The sequence below is a fragment of the Rousettus aegyptiacus genome, unplaced genomic scaffold, assembly GCF_014176215.1.
Source record: "Rousettus aegyptiacus isolate mRouAeg1 unplaced genomic scaffold, mRouAeg1.p scaffold_m13_p_16, whole genome shotgun sequence".
NCBI lineage: Eukaryota > Metazoa > Chordata > Mammalia > Chiroptera > Pteropodidae > Rousettus > Rousettus aegyptiacus.
The window spans coordinates 17,631,978-17,655,036 of NW_023416291.1; the positions used below are offsets into that span (position 1 = coordinate 17,631,978).

The 23,059-nt window shown below is 32.2% G+C and overlaps 1 protein-coding gene across 9 annotated transcripts in view; it reads right to left on the minus strand.

The window, feature by feature from the left end:
• The window catches only part of LRBA (LPS responsive beige-like anchor protein), a 541,206-nt gene that overhangs the window by 386,305 nt on the left and 131,842 nt on the right, over positions 1–23,059 (minus strand). For all 9 annotated transcript variants that reach the window (XM_036234292.1, XM_036234286.1, XM_036234291.1 and 6 more), the window contains 3 exons: positions 17,668–17,746; positions 16,042–16,175; positions 9,411–9,472 (listed from right to left, as the gene is read on the minus strand). In XM_036234292.1, coding sequence (XP_036090185.1) covers positions 9,411–9,472; positions 16,042–16,175; positions 17,668–17,746 — 275 coding nt within the window. The remainder of the gene's footprint in view (positions 1–9,410; positions 9,473–16,041; positions 16,176–17,667; positions 17,747–23,059) is intronic.

Below are 23,059 nucleotides of genomic sequence, written 5' to 3' on the forward strand. Positions count from 1 at the left end.
AACTTTCTGTCATGCTTCAAAATTATCTAGTTCCTTATTAAAAGATCAATTGTTTCCACTGCATACAAAATTAAAGTAATTCTGAGCATTCAATGTGGAACACCTATGCTCACAGCCTTTGTCCATTTTAAAGATACAGCATTCACAGCAGCTCTAGGCAAAACTAGGTGATCGTATTGGAAGCCTATTTTTTTTTATCCCGATGTTAATTACTACTCTATTGACTGTCACCCATTCACAATAAAAAGGTCATAAGCACTGATAATAATAAAGCTCAGACACAATCAATTTATGTTCACTAATTCCATAAGTACACGTACATTCTAAGAACGAGGCATAAACACACACAAAAAAGGAGGGGTAACATTACGAAAAGTTTGAAATACAAAATTATATTGACCTAGTTGAACCATACATACTACATATAAACTGGTCTTTAAGAAGCCGAGAGCCCCAAAGTCCCATTTCCTTGGGAAAAGTAATGCTGGTTACAAAGAAAATGAAATGATTTATTTACAGCATATCAAAGTATAAGTTTCAACATCTAATACTTTGCAAATTTGTTGCCATGCAAGCACCTTTTAGCACACTGAAAGAAAATAGTAACATCTTTCTAGTCAGATATAGATCGTTTATTTTAAGAAATCAGGACATACAAGAAGGTATTAATACACTTAGGCAAACACATCATTTTTAAGAGCCAGAGGTTCAACATATTTGCATTCTCTTTGTTGGCAGAAGCTGTGATGCCTGAAATGCTGCACTATCTAAAAACAGTGGCTTACGCTATAGAAAACAGTATGGGGGGGTTCCTCAAAACACTAAGAATTGATCTACTATATGACCCAGCAATCCCTCTACTAGATATTTACCCCCAAAATCTGAAAACTCATTTCCGAAAAGATATGGCACACTGACGTTCATAGCAGCATTACTCATGGTGGCCGTAACATGGAAGCAACCCCAGTGTCCTACGATAGATGATTGGCTCAAGACGCTGTGGTACATACATACAATGGAATTTCACTCAGCCATAAGAAGAGATGAGAAATTCCCATTTGTGACAACATGAATGGACCTGGAGATAATCGTGCTAAGCAAAATACGCCAGACAGGAAAAGTTGAAAACTACATGATAACACTTATATGTGGAATATAAACCTAAAAGCAACAAATGAACAGGAGAAACAGAGACACACGGACAACATACTAGTGGTTACCAAAGGGCAGGGGGGAGAGGAGAGGGGAAAGGGAGATGGGGTAAAGGGGGTCAAATATGTTGTTGAAGAAAGAAATTTAACTATGGGAAGTAAACACAGAGTAAAAATATATGTACCTTACTGTTAAAATGTACAGCTGAAACTTATTGGATTTCATTAACCAATGTCACCATTAAAAAAAAATAATTAATTAATTATTTTTTAAGAAGTAGTGGCTTAAAGGTGTTAGAAATCTACAGAAAAAGGAAAACCTACATGCACAAAATTGATTTCTCCATAAGTCATCAGCTGTGACTCTTCTAACTGGGTAGGTCTTTCTGAGACCCAGAGGTGATCAAGCGAAAGGGCTTTAATATGTTTCACTTACTTCCTTTAAAACATTTAAGTAAGCATAGGGCAAGAGTTCGGAATTAGGGCTTGAAGCCTATATATAAGGGCTAACTTGGCTTTCGGTTTAAGATAGAATTGGATAAAAGACAATTATAAAGTAGAATGGTGTCTGTTCTTTAAGGTAAATATTTTTTAATGAATCAAAATCTCAATAATTTTAAAGGCAACTTTACATAAACAAATTATAACAATTTATTCAATAAATACCTATTATGTTTACTTTATCACAATTCTGACACTAAAAAACAATATAGACAAAATAAACAAGAAATGATTTCCTGATCTCAAGAAGTTTTCAATCTAATGAAACAAAAATTAAAATATAGCATGACAGATACTAAAATAGCTCTTAGGTCTATAAACTGAATTCTTCTTTAGCACTTATCTCCATAAATTTAACTCTAAGATAGAGTTCTCTAAGCTCATAAATTTGGAACCCATAATCCAATGTTGGGGCATCTAAGTAAGCTAAGAATTGAAAATAAGTAAGAGTTAATAAGATGTGAAATTTGAGATTTTTGGTACATCCTCATGCCAAAATATGTTTGTTGCAAAGACTGAGTTCTTCAGGTTGTATCAGAAGAAGAGCAAATTCCTATATAAGTATAACGATTGTTCCTAAATATATCTGCATGAATTTTAACTACTAGTATTCCATTCTCCACTCACTCCTCAGGGTTAAGATTCACCAGGATAGATTCTGTTTCCTATTTCTAGAAATTGCCTCATATACAAATTGTACTTTGTAAAACAGACTTAATACAAGTTTCAGTAAAAACAAAATAAAACGTGTGCTTAATCAGTCATTTCTTGGCTCTTAATTATTTAACCCTATTAACCTCTTTAATGATGATTTCATATTTTTTATTATTTCTAGGTCTTGATTGCAAGCTACCTCAAATCTTGGTTTTTTAAATGGATGACATGTAAAGACCAGCCACTGTACAATTTGGCCATGTAACTATTATAGTCTGCAGCTAAAATTTTATTCATTTATTTGACAAAATCTTTAAAGTTTATTTCATTAGACACTGTATCATATGATATTCACATACAGAATAATTTCATTTTCTTTGGACCTCTGTAGGTGCATAGTAAAGAGCAATTCGATAAATGGGTCTATATTAATATATGTAATGTCCCATTAATATAAAATATATTCTGACCCTGATTTCTCACTTTATGCTACATACTAGAAAATGAAAACAGAGGTTAAGTTAACACAATATTGACTAAAAATGTAATGTGATTCACTCAACTAATATAGGAAATAGCTATATAATCAATTAATGTCAAAATATTTTAATTTATTCTTAAATGGCGGGTTAGTTCTGTACAAAATATTGTAAAAAATACACACACAGAGACATGCCTGGGTAAACTTAGGTTGTTCTAGAAGGAATACCAACTCTTACTATAATGAGTTCTGAAGATCTAAACCTTCAGAAACAACATATAAATTGGGAGTTATGTCTGAATTACCTACAAAAGAGCGAGAACAAGTGACTAAGGTTATTTATTTTGATTGAAGCAAAAATAATCACTGTGTTTTATTAAGAAAATACTAGCTATAATTTTCCATATCAATTGATTTTCTTTAATCACTGTGATTGCAGGAGCGGAGAAAAACAGAAGCAGAATATTAAAAAAGAGACATTTCTTAGATTACTCACTGCCTCACCTCTAATGCAAGAGAAGCTTTTCCCAAATTATATTTTACAAAAATTATCTACAAACACTATGCCCATAAAAGGGCTCTATGATCAAATATGTTACTATTATTTACATTACAGATTTAACAACAGACATTAATATACATATATTTACACACACACACACACACTAAAAGGTCTTGATGGTGCCCTTCAGTAAAGAAATCTAATTAAATTTAAACCAATATTCTCCAAACTTATTTACCACAATACGCTTTTTTTCCACAGAACATTCATTATCATCACATAGCACACACAATGTGATTTCCTGTACTGAAAAACTTGGATAGTGAGAACTGATCAAATTAACACATAGCTACCACAAATCTAAACAAGGGAAATTATGGGTACTGGAAAGAGTAGAGAAAATGCTTTAAGAGCTTTAATATCTATTGATCCCGATGAAATTGTAAAAATAAAGATGAAACTTTAAAAAAAAAATTCTGACTGAAAGTCAAAGGAACCTGATCCATTCATGACAAGAAAAGTACAGCATAAATGATGGATAAATAAAATTTTTTTGTACTCCAGCGTAACTCTACTCTCTGCCTCTGTGTTTTGTGTTTCTCTTAAAGTCTGTATAAAATTCTATGCTGTACTAAAATTATTTGTCTCTCTCACTACAGTTCCTTAAAAGGAGGGGCTCATCTTAAAAGCATTCAATAAATGTCTACTAAATAAAATAATAAATACCATAAGAAAGCATAAAGAGGACGACTCAGGACAGATAAATTCACACAAAGCTCTGTAGGATAGCATTTGAACTGAGCCTGATAAGACAGTAAAAACGAAAAATTCTCAAAGTATAGTTAATGGCCTTATCATACTGTATAAAAGCTTCATACCATAATAGGATTTTGTTATATGCTAAAAAATTCATAAGGAATTTTAAAAAGACCTATATTTCCAATAAGCAACTTATACTCAAATTCCTATTCTGAGGTTGGAAAAACAATCCTTTGTTTTACTGGCTCAATTATTTCTTTGTAAAAAACACATCATTTTCTTAACACTACATAGTGAGTTTTGGTTCAAAAAAAAAAAAAGGTGAAGTATAACTTAAATACAGAGCACCAAGTATCTGAGACATAATTTTTTTTAAAATGTAAATCTCCATTTATATTACATTCTCCAATAAGTAAAACTCATCCATGATAACTGAAATTAAATCAGTGACGACTTGAGGTGATAGGGTAGCAATTAAATTGTAAAGAGGCACAGGAAACTTTCTGGATTGAAATGGTTGTTACATGGTAGTGTATATGTCAAAACTCATCAAACTGTGAACTTAATATGCATCGTATATGGTGTATATAAATTATGCTGCAATAAAGTTAATTTTTAAAAGAAATAAATCTGATTAAGCCAAAAGAAAATTAAAAAACTAAGACCTTATTAATAAATGAACACGACTACAGTCTTGGTAATGACAAAACAGCTGACTTAATAAAAACACTAAATACATATTTAATGATATACAAAAGTACGGTGGTATTTCATAATGAAAAAGACTAACAGGCAAAAAGCCCCAAATATGGTAATGTATGACCAATGTTACCATTTATTTAATAATTATGTAAATATTTGATTGAACAGTATTTATGCTGGACATTAGAGATACAACAGGAAACAGTGCTTGTCTTCAAAAAACTTAAGGTCTTACGGGAGAGAACTAAAAATCATAGGCAATTTAAATAAAGACTGATTTAAATAAAAAATGAAATGGGCCAGTGAGTGCTCTGGACTAATACCTCACTTAGGCTTAGAGCTGTAGGGAAGAGAGGAGTCAAAGAACCCTTCCAAAAGTTAGCTGGAGGCTGAGTTATTTATTTATTACATAAATATTCATTGGGCAGCCATCGTGTGCCTGGGACTGTGCTGGGTACTAAGTATACTTTAATAGGCAAAACAGAAATAGCTCATAGGGCCTAAAGTACAGACAGGGAGATAGACGATAAAAAAATAATAAACTAGCACATGTATACTTAAAATCCGTGGTTATATTCTACAATGTATACTAAGATGAAGACAAGCAAAAAGATACCAACTATAGATATGATAATCTGAGAACAGAATAATTAAGCTGAGTTCTGGACAATGAGAAGAAGCCAATAATTAGTCACCAAATTTGAAGCAGGAAGTTTTTAAGAAAAGAAAAAGCATATACCAAGACACAAAAATATAATGGCACATTTGGATAACTTTAAATAGTTAAGAATAAATAGTTTGAGAACAGATATAAAAACAGTGTGGCAAGAAATAAGGTCCAAACAGTAAGAGGGGCCTAAAAATAAGGGAAGACGCCTTTCTGCCACGGTGAAGAGCTGGTTTGCTTCCCACACCTGCTACCCTTTGGTCTGTTTAAATGATCTACTTTACTCAAAATACTCATCACAACTATATAAAGGAAAAGTTCATGAAATTAAAAGTCAAGAGCGTTAACATTAATGTCACACATTAAGAAATAAGCTCAAAAGGGAGAAAACCAGAATTAGTGCAATTACGGAAGAGTGAAGAGAAGAACATCTTCTATAAAGATTCAGAAAAAAATTTAAGTGGAAAAAAAATCAAACACAAAACTGACACAAAGGAATCATAAGAATGGTGATATCTAGTTATTATGAACATAATTGTTAAATTAATAATTCAGAGGTATAGAAACAAACACTTGACCCATCATTTGACAAAAAATGACCCAATCTTATATTATTACCTTCACATAAAGGAAATACTTCCCAAAATAGCAACAATCTACATATTTCGAAAAAAATTTCTAAAAGACAGATCAGACTAGCATAGTATTTTAAATTAACTTGTCCTGCTAATTAATTACTCGGACAGGATGCTAGGCTAGACTACATGGTACTTCTAGTTTTTCTATATACTCTATGCATTTCTGATAAATGGGAAAAGAATAGATGACCTGGCAGAAGGCTCAGACAATAATATGTGATTTACAGGACATGAATGCAGCTACCACAAGATTTATCTGACAGCCTTCTCCGATAGTGGACTGTTGAGTATCCGATGGAATGATTTCTAGTCTAGAAAGTCTACTACTGAGTAGCCATACACATTATTTATTTATTAGATGTTTTGGGTTGAAACCATTTTTAAATGATGCACTTCACAATGCACAGTCATAAATTTAGCTTTAAACCCAAGAAGGGAGGTAGTGTTATTGGAATGTATGTCATACTGAATTAGGATGAGCAATGCAACGCTTTTATAAAGTGGCCTTGAATGCAATGTCAATTCTTTCAAAAATGATAGTAATGTCAAATGAGCAAGAAACAAACACTTTACACAGTGTTAGAATTCTATTACTTAAACTATTTAACATTTTCTTTAAATTCATATAGATTTCTATGAGGTTTATACACATACACAAGTACTGGGCACAAATAAGTTACATGCTTATGAAAAACTGAATCTGAAACATAATTGAGAAGTTGTTCAATTTTTTTTTTTTTCTGTGCATCAGAGAATGCACACCTTCCTAAGGAAAATATACATTCTTATTTCAAAGAGGTAAAAATTTAAATCGTGTTTTGGAGCTGAAGTAGTTTTTGAATTATTTTATAAGGGATTCAATATATGAATAAACCGTAAGTATATATATCATTACTCAAAAACATATTTGAAGAAAGCTTCTCAAATCTAAAAGATGACATTTTGCCTTAACAATGTTAAAACTTAAATGGGACAAAATAAGAGAGGATGCCGAATCAACCTATTAATGAATGAATGGATATTGAAAATATAATCTCAGTTGAAGCTTTAAGAAAATATACAGTGATCTATTTGGTCTTAACAGCAAGCCAATGTGATCATTTTCTCACTTCTTAAATTTAGGCTCTACATTCTCTTTTGCAATAAAATGTGGTTAGTTTAAACACTGGGTTAAAAAGAATGCAAAAAGAAAAGTTTTGAATGAAGAAAAATAATCAGAACGTGGCTGATTGTCATAAAATTAACACCAACTAATTTGTAAAGTTTTAAATCAAATTTGCAGATGTAAAGTTCATAAGCATATCCCATTATTTATGTGATTAAAAAAGAGTTTTTGACCTGATCTTTTGATCTCTGGTACTCAATCCTCTCCATCTCCTCTTAAAAAATTAATTAAAATTTTAGCAAGATGCTAGCTTTTCACTTCCCACCCTATCTCAGACTAAAAAAAATATCAATCAAATTCAAGCCATCCCCACCCAGTATCTGCAAAATGTCGGCTTCAAATTCAATTTCATCTCTCTTAAGCTTTCATGTAGAAGAAGATAGTTCAGTTCTTAACAAAATAAATCACTTTTGTGATTGCCAATCTGACCTCTTTAAATTAGGAAAATTCAAAGTGAAAAACGTAATTATCACCCCGGAACAATCTGTATACATCTGGAGCTAATTCTGGCTTCATTTTTCACATCATTTTTCACACTGTGCAACATCTTTGAGATGCCATGGAACTTTTTGAAGAACTCATAAAAAATGTGAAAGACTTCAAATAATCAATATTTTATTCAAACAAAAACCTAGAGAATATCTGACTTTGGCAACTTACTTCATACCCCATTGGATTAGATTAATATTAAACAGCACTGTGACATACATGACAAATAGGTGTATTAAAATACGCCATTCTTTATCTTTTCAGCTTCTACATTCAACTATGTATAAACTATATCTGAAATAGTTTTCCTGTATCAAGAATATGTTCAATTCTTCTACATGAGAAAGTGAAACTTCATTATCAAAAATCACCCATGAAACAATTATATCACAAAAAAACAACTCATAATACTGTGAAGAAACATCCAAAACTGTAAGCAAATGATTCTGAAAAGTAAGGGTTATTTCATGTCGATATAAGAATGGCATATGGTAATTTCCATCTAAGAAATAAAAATGCAATTATTTCAAATAAGAACACTTAATGGGAAATTTTATCCAGTCAGCTTTTAAAGAAATGGAGCTTTCTTTTTTAAAAAATGATTAAATTATACAAAACGAGATTCTTGCTGAATCTAAGAATAATAAGCCCACTAGAAACATAACTACTCCTCACAAGTTCATTATAAAAATCCATTAGGTATAATCTCTAGAAGTAACTGTTCTTATTGCATTTTATTGACAATGCATAGTATTGATTTTTCACACCTATGATTCTTTAATTTGTATTCATGAAATGTCCATCAGCACAGTCTAAATAAATTTGGCAATATAGGAACTAAAATAAATCGATGCAAAGAAACATTAATTTTGCATTATCCTTATTCGTCAGGCAAGTAAACCATAAGAATTGTAAATGAAGGTCAAAGGTTTTGAAATGGGTCAGAACCCTTGACCTCTAGACCAATATCCTTCCTATTAAAAAAGGCTATTTTAAAGTTTTAAGTAGGGGAATTTACTACCAGCAAGATATCATTTTTAAAAGACTACAAAGAAAACTCTCAATAAAATCATTCATCTATTTAATTACAAAACAGAAAAGAAAACAACACAGGAAACATGATTTTTACGTAAGTTTTTTTTTTAAAATCATTAAAGTTTACCATATAAGGTATAGGGTTTCTGAACACAGAAAGTAATTTTGCTTTTAGAAATTTATTTACTACATCTTATTTTGATGGCTGCCATATTTTTGTTGTGTTCCCAAATCTACTCTTTATGTCAAAAATAATTAGCAATGACAAGAATTCAAAATTATTTATCACTCATTTTATAACCTCTGCACAAAAGGGAAGTAAACCCATTATTCCCAGGGGAGTCACGACTGGCACTCCACAAGATATAGAAATAAATCTGTTTCTATAACCTTAATGCACACAGTAAAGAAATTTAGTCATCTCAAGATCGTTTCATCTGGACATTTTTAATGTAACTCTAAAATCCTCGATTTCTATTTCATCTATCCTATTTATCTCAGCACTAATTTCAAAATTATCAGCTAGAATCGAAGACAAGAATTAATCCTTTGGCAAAGAAATAAAATTATTATAGCAAAAATTATCGAATAAAACGATTACAACTTCCTTGCCAAATTAATTCATGTGAGAATTCACTTTTAATTCGATATATACTCGTCACTCACCTGTGAACACAGCAGCATAACCAACTCCACAACTGAACTACTAGATTTCATGCAAACCAGACCTAAAGGAAAAAAAAAAAAATTACAATGTAAGAAACAAATATGAGGGATTTATTTGTCATATACAACTTTGTCCAAATTGATTAAAATAAAATTTAACATCTTGCTAAGAACCAAGCCCACAGACATTTAATCACATGAATAAATAAGTTAAATAACACTATAAGTACTTTAAACTCGGCATCAAAACTACCACAAATTTTTTATAAATTATTTCATTTCAGCTTTCAAACTACAAAACATTTATTACAACTTCATATATAATGAGACTTCATAATACTTATAGAAATGTGCACAACATATGCCATATTGATCAATATCATCTACATTTTGTTTTGGAGAGCTGCTTGTTATACATGCAGAGAAGGGAAATGGCTCCCTGACCTTTGCTTTCTCCACCACACACTCTCCCTTCAACCGTCTAGCTATCAATCAAGTTTCCATTTTGTTTCATGGCAGCAGACATCCCAAACACTCTTATTAGTACCTTGACCTGTGACCTCACACTAAACCTTAACAGAAGTGCAAGCCGTTGTCTGTTATATATTCTTCATTTCTTATAAATTCATTTACATTTTCTCTTTTATGTTTCGTTTGGGCTCACAAAAATATCAGGAAGGAACTGTTATACAATTCTCTAAAGAATTCTTTAGTTTTGATTACCCATGAAACCTAAAGTGATTCAAAGAACAGGTTATAACCAGTATCTTTAAAAAGCAATGCTAATAATTAAAAGCATTAAATTACTAAACTATAATACTAATAACCAGAAAAATTATGTGTTAGTCTATATTTTTCTGAGTGAACACAAGTTTAGGTTCTATGGTGTAACAACTAAAAAAATTCCTGGTGGCCCTATACATGCTACAGAATTACCTTCTTTCTTTCTCCCTATTTCAGCCCTGTTCCACCTTATTCCCTCTCTTTAATCTTCTTGCTCTCTAGTTCTCTCTTACTCCATTAGTCAGGATGCCTCATACCTACTGATGACACATGTTGGCGTCCTGTAGCCTTAGAAGCAGCATTCAAATTAAACAGGTTTTTTACTCTCTCCTTTTTTTAGAAAAGTTAGAACCACTTTTTCTCAATGTCTGAGAAAATATACAACATAGAAATGATGGTAATAGTGTCAGCACTGGCATGAAAATAAGCTACAGAACATTTACATGTTTCATTAGGCAAGCAGGTCATTAACTAGACTAAACTGTAGTCTCTATAAAGGTAAAATGAACAGTTCCTCGAGCCATTGCCACGGCTGAAAGAAGAGGCACAGTAATACTCCATCTCTTATTGCTCATGTGGCCCTCTGCTGAAGCCCCTTGGTCTGAAACCTTGTCACTTTTTCATGAAATGTAACCCAACTATAAGAAGTTCTATATACTACAACTTCAAAAGCCACTATTTCCGGCAAGTAAATTCAGATCTTTCAACAACTAGGTCATTATTCCTTACTGCTCTATTCTAGAGGAACCAGATTCACACCAGCTTTCCTTTTTGGTGAAGAATTTGGGCCATGATCTGGTACAGCCTTTTCTATCCACTGAGACAAAGAACACTGATTGATAAAAAGTGCCTTAAGACATCCAAAGTTAGAAAGATTCGCAGGTGCTCTTTTGTCCCCTTTACAACATATGGCAGGATAGTTCAATACTTATATACTTAAGAAAAATTGTATATTTCACTCTCATTTCTCAATAATAAAGGTTAGCAAACCAGAAGAGGATTGATGTTACCTAGATGGATGTGAAGACTCAGAAAAAATATATCCACTCATCAATGAGTCGAGTGTTAAATGATAGTAAATGTCAAATAACATTTCATAGTTTCCTTAGAACAATTCATGTGTTTTTGAAGTGGGGTACTGTAGATTTCTAAGGGATGGGATTGGAGGCCATGGTAGACGGTATGTTAAATTTTAAAAGAGCTTCAGAGGACAAAAGATACCTTATATTAGACCTCTCATATATTTAGCTTCCTGCCTAAACACAAATATATAATCTTGGAGGTACATAAACAGGAGATAATCCCAATAAGGGACTTGGTATTAAATTGCACAACATAATCCCATCTCTATTTTTGAGTCAAACTTTTGCTTTTGGGTGACTCTGGTTACATGTATGAAAAAGCAAGAATGAATTATAAACCAGTAAATCTGTCTTCAGATTTACATTCAGACTCTTAGAATTATTCAAAGGAAGGCTATAAAATAACACTTGGAGTAAATTTGTAAGTTATTGCAGAAGTATCATTTTCCATTCTGTCTCTGTCTCTCTGTCTCTTTCTCTCTCTCTCTCCCCCTCCCTCCCTTTACTTTTGTCCCAATTAGCATAAAGTGAATAAGACTTAGAGATCTGATGAGCCCATAATCTGACTTCTCTAAAGGCCTCCCAGAATAATAGTTAGGTTTAGTTTCGTTTTATTTTAAGTTGGTTTTTCAAAGATACGGAATTTTAGTCTCTTCAAAAAAGATAAACCCATGATACCAAAGTAAAGAGTGTTACACTCTTTTGGAGTTTCATGACGAAAGACCACAACAATTTCTTCACCAGCAACTATTTATCTCACCTCCATTATCACTGTTTCTCCTTACTACTAAACTCAGAAAAATTAAATGATTTACCAGATACTAACCTAGCAACACCTGAACCCACTGATCTATCTAAACTACCAAGTATACGATAAAAAACTGTCATGACCATTTAGCATGTGGAATAGCCCTTTCTTAAAAAATATATTTTAAATAACTTAATTAATTTACAGAAAGATAAGAGGATGGTGATAATAAGTAGGAGTCTGAATAAGAATTTAAGGATAATAAACTCAAATTCTTATTCTATATTTTCCTGGGTTTGAACATATTTGTATTTATCCTGTATCATTAATGTCCTTTCTAAACAACTGTTCCTCATGACTCTGTTAACATGATATTCATCTTGTGAATATTAATTCCAAGTTCCGAATAAATTCCTAGTAAGTTCTAGTTTATCGTTAATTCTGGTCCTTCTGCTTAAACTTACATTATTGCATGCATTACTCTGGACAAGTTGGATAATTCAAAATTTTGTTGAAGAGAGTCTAGCCATCTTCTTTGCTCCAGAATTGCAAAATATTTTATTTTTTAGATTTACAAACACCATTTAGAATGATCAATCCATTGAATTTTTTCATTTCTATCTGAACTTTTCCTTATAATCACCTTTGTGTATGCATCTATCTGTCTTTAGTTTTTATTCTCTTAGAAACTGTACCAAGTAAATTGTGGTGCAAAATGATCACAAACAATGGAAGAACAGTGTTACATGCCATTTTCGTAAAAATGAGATGTTTCAGATTCTTGTCACAAAACATTGCATAAATTTTGTAGAATAAACTCCTTCCTGTTGAATGATCTGCCGAGAAAATCCATTTCCTTTTTGTCCACAGAAATATACTATGCACTAATGAATTCTTCAGTTTGGTAAAATTTATGAGTACTGTTCCCTGTCTCTTTAAATTCATCCTCAGATGGTCTAATAATTGCAGCATGTTTCCTTATATTAATTGTTCTCACCTTATCATTCAATATTGGCAGAAAATGAAAATTTCTGAATTCTTAACTATATTCAGTGACAACTAAAAATAAGACCACAAAGATGGTATCCACAGACTTCTTTTATACAATATTTTTCAACCTTTTTTTCATTATTGCTCCCCACTAAGGAGCCATTTTGGAACTTTTTTTTTTAAATTGTGCCCTCATGAAATTTTAATTCTAAAGACTTACTGTATAGATGTACTGTAGCCAATTTCTACCATGGTCACAAACCACTGTAATATCTAAGATATTTTTTCCCTCCCCAAATACCAGTTTCTCCTCCACTGAGAAAACAAATGCATACCTTCTTAAAATCTGATGCAGTACTTTGGGAATGCCATAAGAAAAATGAGGGCGATCCAAGAATCATGACTTGTTTCTTATTGTACCATGATTCTAGAAGCAATTCTAGTATTCTTCTTTTATTATTTTAGTCTTTAGTATATATTTAGGAATAATTAGTGATGAAACAGAAAAAAGTTTTAAGATATATGGAAATTAAGATTACAAATACCCCATAATAAATTTTAGATCTATAAAAAGTGTCCAATGAACTCGCATATGACAATTTTAAGATAAACTTAATTTTCTCTTTGTTTTAGGAAGACCTCTTAAAAAATAAAATAAACATCAATCCTTATAAAGGATAACTACTTGAAAATGAGGGTTAATATAACTTAAATTGAGAAGCATTACATCTAATTCACTTTTGAATCTAACCTCAAGTTATTAGAAAACACACAGGATAAATTATTAACTGACATCACCAAAAAACAATGGTCATGGAATGCCACAATATGTAACATTCTATAGAACAACCAACCAGGTTTCTTCAACAAGTCAATAACATAAAAACAGAGGAATAAGGGGAAACTATTTGACATTAATGAGACTTAAGAGACATAACTAAATAAAATACATTGATTTTGTTTGTATCTTAATAAGAAAAAAAATAAATTATAAAACAACATATTTTAAATAAAGATGAAATGAACTGAGTATTAGATGACATTAAAAACTATTATTAATATTATTGGGTATAACAGAAGCAATTATGATATAAGAAAATACCTTTTTTAATATGGATTATAAATTATATAGGGATGAATCAACATGATGTCTGGCATTGTTTTAAATACTAAAGCAAAAAGAGGGGAAGATGAATATAGTAACAAACAATTATGGCAAAACAAAGATGATTTGGGTAATAATAAACTGGTAACAATAAACTGATACTGCATTTTATTAATATTTTAAACATTAATTTAAATTTTTAAATATTTTTTTAAATTAAAAGTAATAACTTTTCCACTGCCTGGCCACACTGCTAGTTACTGGCAAGGGTAGAATTAAAACCAAGGTCTCTTGCCTTTTAATCCAATGTTTTTTGTATAGCCTCATGCAGCAATCACTGCCACTCAACACTTTTGTTTTACAATGCATAAAAACACCACCCCCAAAATTACTCAAAACTTAAAATATATAAGTTTCATAAAAACTCTTAGATTTGTTTTCTATTTTTATGAACACAGTCCAACGAATAGGAACTGATCAAGTTTATAGTTGAGCAATGGTGCATCACCTTCCTTATCATTTTATGTGAATTTACCAGTAAAAAACTGACTCTAAAATTTTGTTAAGTGATCTAGAATCAGCAAGTTAAATATTGCTGAGCACCTAAGGTGATCCTATTTTGTTGGATCTATTCTAAAATTCAAAGAGCAACTAAAAAGCTGCAATGCTACAACAAGAGACTATAATTAATACATTCATTTTACAGTTGAAATAAAATATAGATCATAAATTGTCACTTGTGATAGGTGTCTGATACATGAAGTATAAATTAGGACAAAGTCCCTTGATTTTTCAATTCTTTTCAAATTTTATTACTTCATTATATTAACCAGTCCAGGGCTAAATAAATTATATACTTCAGCAGACAAAAAAAATTTTCAGCCTAAACTTAATTATTTCTAAAACCTGACCTTTCTTTTTAAAATAAATATAATGCTATTTGACTGTATGAAAATGAGCTCACTCATCACCAACTCCATAATATCTATAGCAGAAATGATAATGAAATTCCTATTTTAGCTTAAGCTTATTACTTATAAACAGATAGATATTTTAAGGGTCACAAGTGGTAATATCCCATAGTTAAAACAGAGATAAGATAAACTATTAACCTAACTACACCTTGCATTTCTATAATATCCTTATTTTCTTCATTGAACTAATATTTAATGTCTGAGGAAATTCAGGTTAAGTTTACTTTCCCTTGGTTGAATTACCTTCTTTAATAACTGAAGACACTCACTACACAGCAAGTTCCAGATGTAAAATTAAAAGTCCCAATACTTCTCATCCATTCCATATTTTAAGGTTCATATAAATACTTCTCATCCATTCCACATCTCCATTCCATGGTTTCCAATCCACTTAGCAACCTACCTCTGCATACTATCTCATTTGACACAATTTCAAGGTATACAACCTAGGAAAGACCCAGTAATCTATGTATGATATAAGCAGGATAGAGTACAATATTACTGTTATTTCTACTTGTTTACAAAAATAATTCTACTAATAGGGAGTAACAACACGTTCCTCATTTTCTTAATATGTAGCAATATACTGTTGTTTATATGGATCTTAAGTTCAAGTAAAACCCCAGGTAAATGCCCCACTAATTACTGTAGCACTAGTCTCTCAGATTCTCTAGTCTTATAGTTAATTTTAACGTGTTAAAAAAAAAAAAAAACTCTTAGCTCTTAGGTTCAATAAATAATTTTCTGCTTCACCCAAATCACTAATAAAAAATGAACATATTAGAATATGAGACGTGACATATTATTTTAAAACACTCTTGTGAGAAGCTGTGTCAAAAGCTGAAAAAAAATAATAAAAGTCTATGCTTCTCTTAATAACCATTTAACTTTTTAAACTTGAAATTTAAACACACACACACACAAAGTGAAATAAAGAAGAACCACTTACTTGTTCCTTCTATAAGCAGTTCTTGTCCGTGGCTACCCAAAAGTGTTCGAGAAAGAAAAGGTGCAAAATCCACAAAAATCTCTCGCAGAAGAGGAGCTGCCTTTTCCAAAGCATGTTCAAGCCTCTCTGTAATACTAGCATAAAGATGTTAAGTTACCCCAACTAGTCATTAGATTTTTATCAATTTTCTGGTTTTTAAAATGGGTTCTCACAGAAATGCAAAATTATGTGAAAAATTAAAAACTACCTGAAGACTCATTATTGCTATGTATACCATTCCCTCTGCCTGGAACATCCTTTTCATTCTGTTCTCTATGTTTTGACCTCCACCCTGACAACCTGGTTAACACCCACTGTAAGCATCAGCTCTTATTGGACGTTTTAACTAGGGTGTTCAGAGCACTCAGTTTTAGCCCCTGTAACCTAAACAAACTCTCTCTAAAGTTGTTATCAAATCTGCCTATTCACCACTAAACTATCAGCACTCTGAGTTGAAGAACTAAGTCTTCATTTCTAAGTTTTCAGCGGCAGCATACAGTTGAATTCAATCAACGTTTATGAACTGAAAGAATCAGTTTATGTCCTTTTTCATTTATATCTATATCTATGTAACAGTTTCTAATGCAATCTGAACAACTTTCCATTTGAAAACAGTACATTTTATTGGCACATTTATAATGATTTCAATACATACATTAATATGTCTTTGTGACCATATGTTTATTTGTACGCATATTTATATACACATAAACACATATACAAATATATTTCGTGAGTTGAAAAAAACAAGCCCCCACATTTCAGGAATTCAGAGGTATCCGCATTTTCAGTTTTTAATTTATAAACCAAACACATACACAAACAGCCACTACTTATCTACTATTCACATAAAGAGTACTTCCTATTCACACTACCAATGAATTGCTACTGAAACTATCAACTGGTAAGGTACTGGAAATTTCTGCTGTCAATGACCATCTCCTGCCAGGTGCTACCCTTAATACTAATCCTCTCCATTTATTTCACAGGACTTCTTACACCTGGACGACACCTCAACTGCAAGCCTACATTCGTAGCACTTAAGTGCCTGTGTTCGTGGAGTGCTATGGACTCTCCAGATGTGGCAAGGAGGGTCAAGAACTCTGGCTCAAGGGCTCTAGTGGTGGGAGTAGTCACAGAATTCCAGGTTAGAATCTGAAATGCATGTTACCAATTAAACAGGTTAATGTCAGTAACAATCTATCTACAATTCAGTATCACTATGGCTTTGGTTGACTGGCTTTAACTTTTTATTTCAGCATTTTACTTATAAAAGAGGAACAAGAAATTTTAAACTTTCAGTTTATAATCATATGAAACACAGAGCCATAAGCTCCTATCTGTGTAATTACATATTTGTATGCATATAGCATTTATTAGTCACAAACAGACACTTCTCATGAACTTTTACATCTCATAACCTTTTAAAAGGAACTCTTAAAATATTCCTACGCCTCTAAAAGCATGTAAAAGTCTTGGAAAAACAGAGACAAAAGAAAGTTTAAAAAAAAGAACTGAAGGTAGACAATTTAGAGTCATCAAAAAGAATAAATCACACATGTCCGAGTTTGTAGCCAGAATACCTACCTCATATTTGAAACTTGGTCTTGTGGAACTGAACCAACTTCTGGAACTGAAGGCAATTTTGCACTAGATGATCTGCCACCTAGAAAAAAATAATAATCATTTAAAGGAATTTTCTAGTCTTAGATACAAAAGTTCAAACAAAAGGGATATCTTTACATCAAGTCAACAAAAAATATATTATAATCCATTTTTAAATGCCCATTGTAACTTCAATAACATTAAAATCTACCAATTAACAAGGTTTTTCTTGAATCATTTTCCATATAAACCTCAGTTACAAGTTCTATTATCACACAGCCAATCCTTCCATCCATTAGATGAAGAGGTAATAGAATAGTGAATTCTGACCAAGTCGGGGTTGCAATTCTTTCTGTTCAATGCCAAGTTGCAATTGAGATTTATAAGTAGAAACATTAATCAAGCAAAAAACAGAAGCAGCTAATTCTAAATTTAGCTTTAAATAGGTATTACCTCCATTTACCATGAAAACTGTCCTTACTCAGTCACCAACTTCCACTATACCCTAAGTGTTTTTGAGTCTAGTCTAGCAAACACAACCCAGAGAACACCTGAGAAACTTTTCTTAAATGATTCAAGTGGAATTTATATTCCCTCATTTGTATCTTCACCGTAATTAGTATATAATCTACTATTGCATTTGTCACACTGCATTTCAACTGAATTTTTAGATAAATGTCTTTTTGAAAAGCAGAGGCCTATCTCATCATTTTACCCATCTACCTCTAGAGCCTAGAGAACCTGACACAATAGAGAGTCTCAACTTATGTTCATTGCAGAAATTACTCCCTTGATCATTCCCATCTCCCACTTTTCAATAGGTCAATCTTCCCACCTGGTATATACTTCTCTATTTCCTACTATTTTATCTCCATATTTTGTTCAATCTACTGTACAAAATTAATTTTCACCATGTAATCTTATTTTACTCTCCAATGAATACTCCCACATACCCTTAAATACTCTTGTAACCTATATCGTTGAATGGCCAATTCACCCTCGTATAGTATAAAGTGCTCAAACTATTTTGTCCTAAACAGGAGCCACTGTCTTTATGTTTTCAACAAATAACTGTGCTTATAAAATTTACTTAGCAACAGAAAAATAATCACCAAGAAATTATCCATGTCATAATTAAGAATGGATAGGAACAGAAAGAACATATATTATGACATAAGACTTGGAAAAAGTGAGTCTAACAGACTAATTTGGAGGATAATTTACTGAGGCTTGAAAAGTTATAAAAAGCTCAAGAGTAGGGGAAAAATAAAGCTCCTGTTTATGGGTCAGAATACGTAAGAGAGTGTCATTAAATTTAAACTAGGAGAAGAACCTAAAAAAAACAAAACAAAAACAAACAAACAAAAAAAAAACAGGAAGAATCATTTCTAAGTGCAATATGAGGGAGAAGCAGGAAGAATGGACCCATATAGTATGAACTATCCCTGTATGACACAGAGACCATTAAGTCACTGGAATCCAAGTTGGATGGTATCCTAATGACCTGGAGTGTACAAGTACAGGAGATAAACTCATCTTGCTTGTGGATGCAATTCAGGAAATAAAATTTCAGTTTCTAAGAGCACTATACTAAAAGGGTGTAAACTTAGTATTAATGTAAATGCAGAATGAAATCTCATCACAATTCTATAGAGGGATAGACCAAGAAAGGCAGCAATCATATTGAAGCAAATGAAACAAAGAATATGCAAAGCTAATAATCAAGGAGAGAAGAGGGGCTCAATGGATCCTGAAATATATGCACTATCAGAGGTCTGATGCTTTTGATCTGCTTTCAGAGTTTCAGGCATGGGTATGCTGGAAGTACATATAGGAGACAAGGTGGTGTGTACAGAAAGATAGATGAGACGGAAGAAGGAATGCTCATGCAGGACGTAAAAAGAAAGATGGCAGAAATAGATAAGGTAGAAAAGTAGCCTCTGACAGCAGGGAGCTGATCTGGTAATATCAACTAGGTCCACCAATCCTGGTGTTGTTAAGAGCTGGTAGAACCCAAAGCGAGGTCTTGGTGTTCTCTCACTGAATACAAACTATTTCATAAAACATCAACATCAGACAAAGCCATCCTATGACCATGATGAAGCAACATAAAACAATACCACTCTGTAATCAGGTTCCAACAGACAAAAACATAAATTCCATCCAAATATCAAAGATGAGCAAACCATTCCAAATCCTAATATAAATGACGGCTGTTTCTTTGTAAATCACAGCTTTTAACTTTAGTCAAGTATTCCATGTTTTTACATAACATTTATTAAAATATCTAATTATAGAATTACCAAAGCTTCCTGACAGTATCCAATTCAGAGGAAAGCCTCAATTCCTTAAATCTTCCTCCAAATCACCTGATAAAAAGTCAACTCCTACGATAATTTTTTTTATTAATGAAACCTCAAATTTCTCCATTGTGTACATTCTTCCTCACTGAAATTATTCAACCACAGGTTTACTGCTGGTAGTCTTTATTTGGAGGACACTGACAGCAATTGCAGGCTCATTATTTAAAAGAAAAAAAAAAAAAAAAAGGTTCCACAACAACCTTTTCATCATGCTAAGACAAATTTTCCCACATGGTAGCAACTCTAAAATCAATCAATTAATTAGATTATAATTAAAGGCATCTTAACAATTATAGTCAGCTGGAAGTTGAGACCCAATTGTGAGAAATATAGTAGATAAAATCAAGAAAGCAACACAACCAAACCTGAGGTTTGGTAAAAGACTACACAAGGAAGAATTGTGTAACTATTTAAAATCTTTTGCCAATCTACAATGTCAAGATTACATGAACTAGAGGAAAAACAGTTGTATCATCTAATCATATAGTCTGTGTATAATAATTTGCCTGGGGTGAAGACGTACACCTAAGAAACTAAGGGCCCTGTTCTAGCTTGGTTCCGAAAGTATGAGCCATAGTAAACTATCCCCATCACCCGCCCCACACACTCCTAAAGGATTCCAAGTGCAGCAGTAAAGGCAATCAGGTTTGAAAGTTTAGAGCTCTTAATCTGAGAATCTGGAATCTTGTGTTACAAGTATAATCCGTTATTTTCCCATTATGACAACATAAAAATCCTGTGATTTAAAGGGCAACAGGGCCCTCCCCTCCAAATCTTGTTGAACATCAGACTGAAAGCGATCAGCTAGAGCAGAACAAGAAGAGCATTTGCACCAGGGTGGGGGTGTATGAACCCAGAGCAAGGTATAGAAGCCTAAACAATGAGAGGAGGGCATTTAAGCAGTAAAGTAAAAAGAAATTCAGTGCATCTGTGTGAATTCATGGTTTCACTAAACATAGGTTTATGTGAAAGTGTATATAAAATATATACTTTCATTCTCATATATACATATATATATACACACACACATATATATACACACGTGTGTGTGTGTGTGTGTGTGTGTGTGTGTGTGTGTATCCCTAGCTCTGTCCCCTGGGAAGATCTGCGAACAACAAGTAACTAACATTAAATGTTCAGATCTTGATTTCTAAATATTACTCTCTACTAAATGAGAAATGACTGATTCAAGGTCTGTGGAAGAAAATATAACGTGAATATAAAATATCTAATTGTATTTCTTAGAAAGCCAGGAAACACCCAAGGAATAATAGGATATGTTACAATGATACAAACGCCAGATAGAAAGGACTTCCACTGACGAAATTAAAGACAATTTGAGCATCGAAATAATGATGGTAACTGATTATAACCCATCTAATAAAACAGGAAGCCATGAGGTCATACTGATAAATTAACAATTTGAGGAACAGGATATCTAAGTATTTTCAAAGTACCTCCCTACAAACAAATGTTAATTATAAAAAGGGAAGCATAGCTTTACAGTACAGAAACCTAGCAGTTATACTTTAATCGAGTAATAAAAGAGGTCATCATCAGTATTTTGACAAATCAAAATTTACATCATGCAATTAGATTCTTTTCTTCTCTATTCCATAATATTTCTACCAAAAAAGTTTAATCTGTTTCCAATCATGAGAAAATATCAAAGTCTATTTAGGGAAGTTCATTAGAGTTGCTCCCAATTTTTTTTTACCATAATGTTTTGTTATGGTATATGCTTTGATACAGGCTTATGTAAATCTATGAGCATTCTCCTGAGGTAACATCCCAGAAGTCAATAAACACATACTTTAAATGCTGATATACTTTGCCAAATTGCCCTAAAGAATAAACAATTTATACTTCGGAGTTTAACAATAAAATTGAATGTATTTTCTTAATTTACTCGAAACAAAAAAGCGACCTGATCGATAATTGGCATTTCTGATGACTAAGTCTTAGCCAAACTGAAGAATCCAGAAATCTGGACTATCTGATGCCCCGCAAGCTTGGCTGCTTTGAGGCAAGGGCATTACAGTAATTTTCCACAATCAATTTCTGGATAATTACTAAGCCAGACTCCTGTGTGAGCACATTCCTACAGCAAGACAAAGTGATCCACAGTGAACCTCTCTTTCCACAATACATTTCCTTCCCTTTCTGATAATCAGAGTTGACTTTTTATCTTACTGCTGACTTTCTTCCCAGCTTCATCATCCTGTTCAATTGAGAGCTACCTGTATTATAAATAAAACTCTAAAAACTGAATAGAATCTATCTTAATGCATAGGATTAATTGTTAAATAAAGTTAAAATACATATTTCCTCATACTGACAACTTTGTAAGGTACCTATATCAATTTCCATTTCAGCATCAATAGATTTCCAACTTTGTATTTTTCACAATAAAATTTCAAACTAGAGGGAAAACCAAGGAGAAGTTGAAAAAAATTTTTCACTCTTCAGTATCACGCATTTGAGTCAAGTTTAGTTCTATTTAGTTCTATTTCTATCAATACTCAAGAAAGTATTTCAAAGACCAAACAACTTCATTATGCTCAGTTAATGACACTTGCAATTTTCTAAATTTTTGACAATATGATTGAACCATGGTTGGCTACTGACTTCTATTACCAGGAATTAATTAAAAATTTCTAAGCTTTATTTTTTTAATTGGTGGTAGTTTTCAAAGGCCTTCTTGATTTAGTGCATATCAGACATTTTCTCTAAAAGAACTATTGGTAGTTTTTCTTAAACTTTTTCTAAAGTTGATAAAAAGTAGAGATACAAGTAATAAATCTCAAGAAAATGTATGAGGCTTTAGGCAGTTATATGTGTAACAAAATTAGCTTTTACTGTGCTCAATGACCCTAATTTTAATGAGCTGAAATGCACATTAAAAATTTGAAAAGACAAAGAACAATGGTGGTTCTCAACAAAACAGTAACAAACATGCTTCCCTGACACTACCCTAGAAGTAATGCTGATTTTCAAACCTAAAAGAGGCT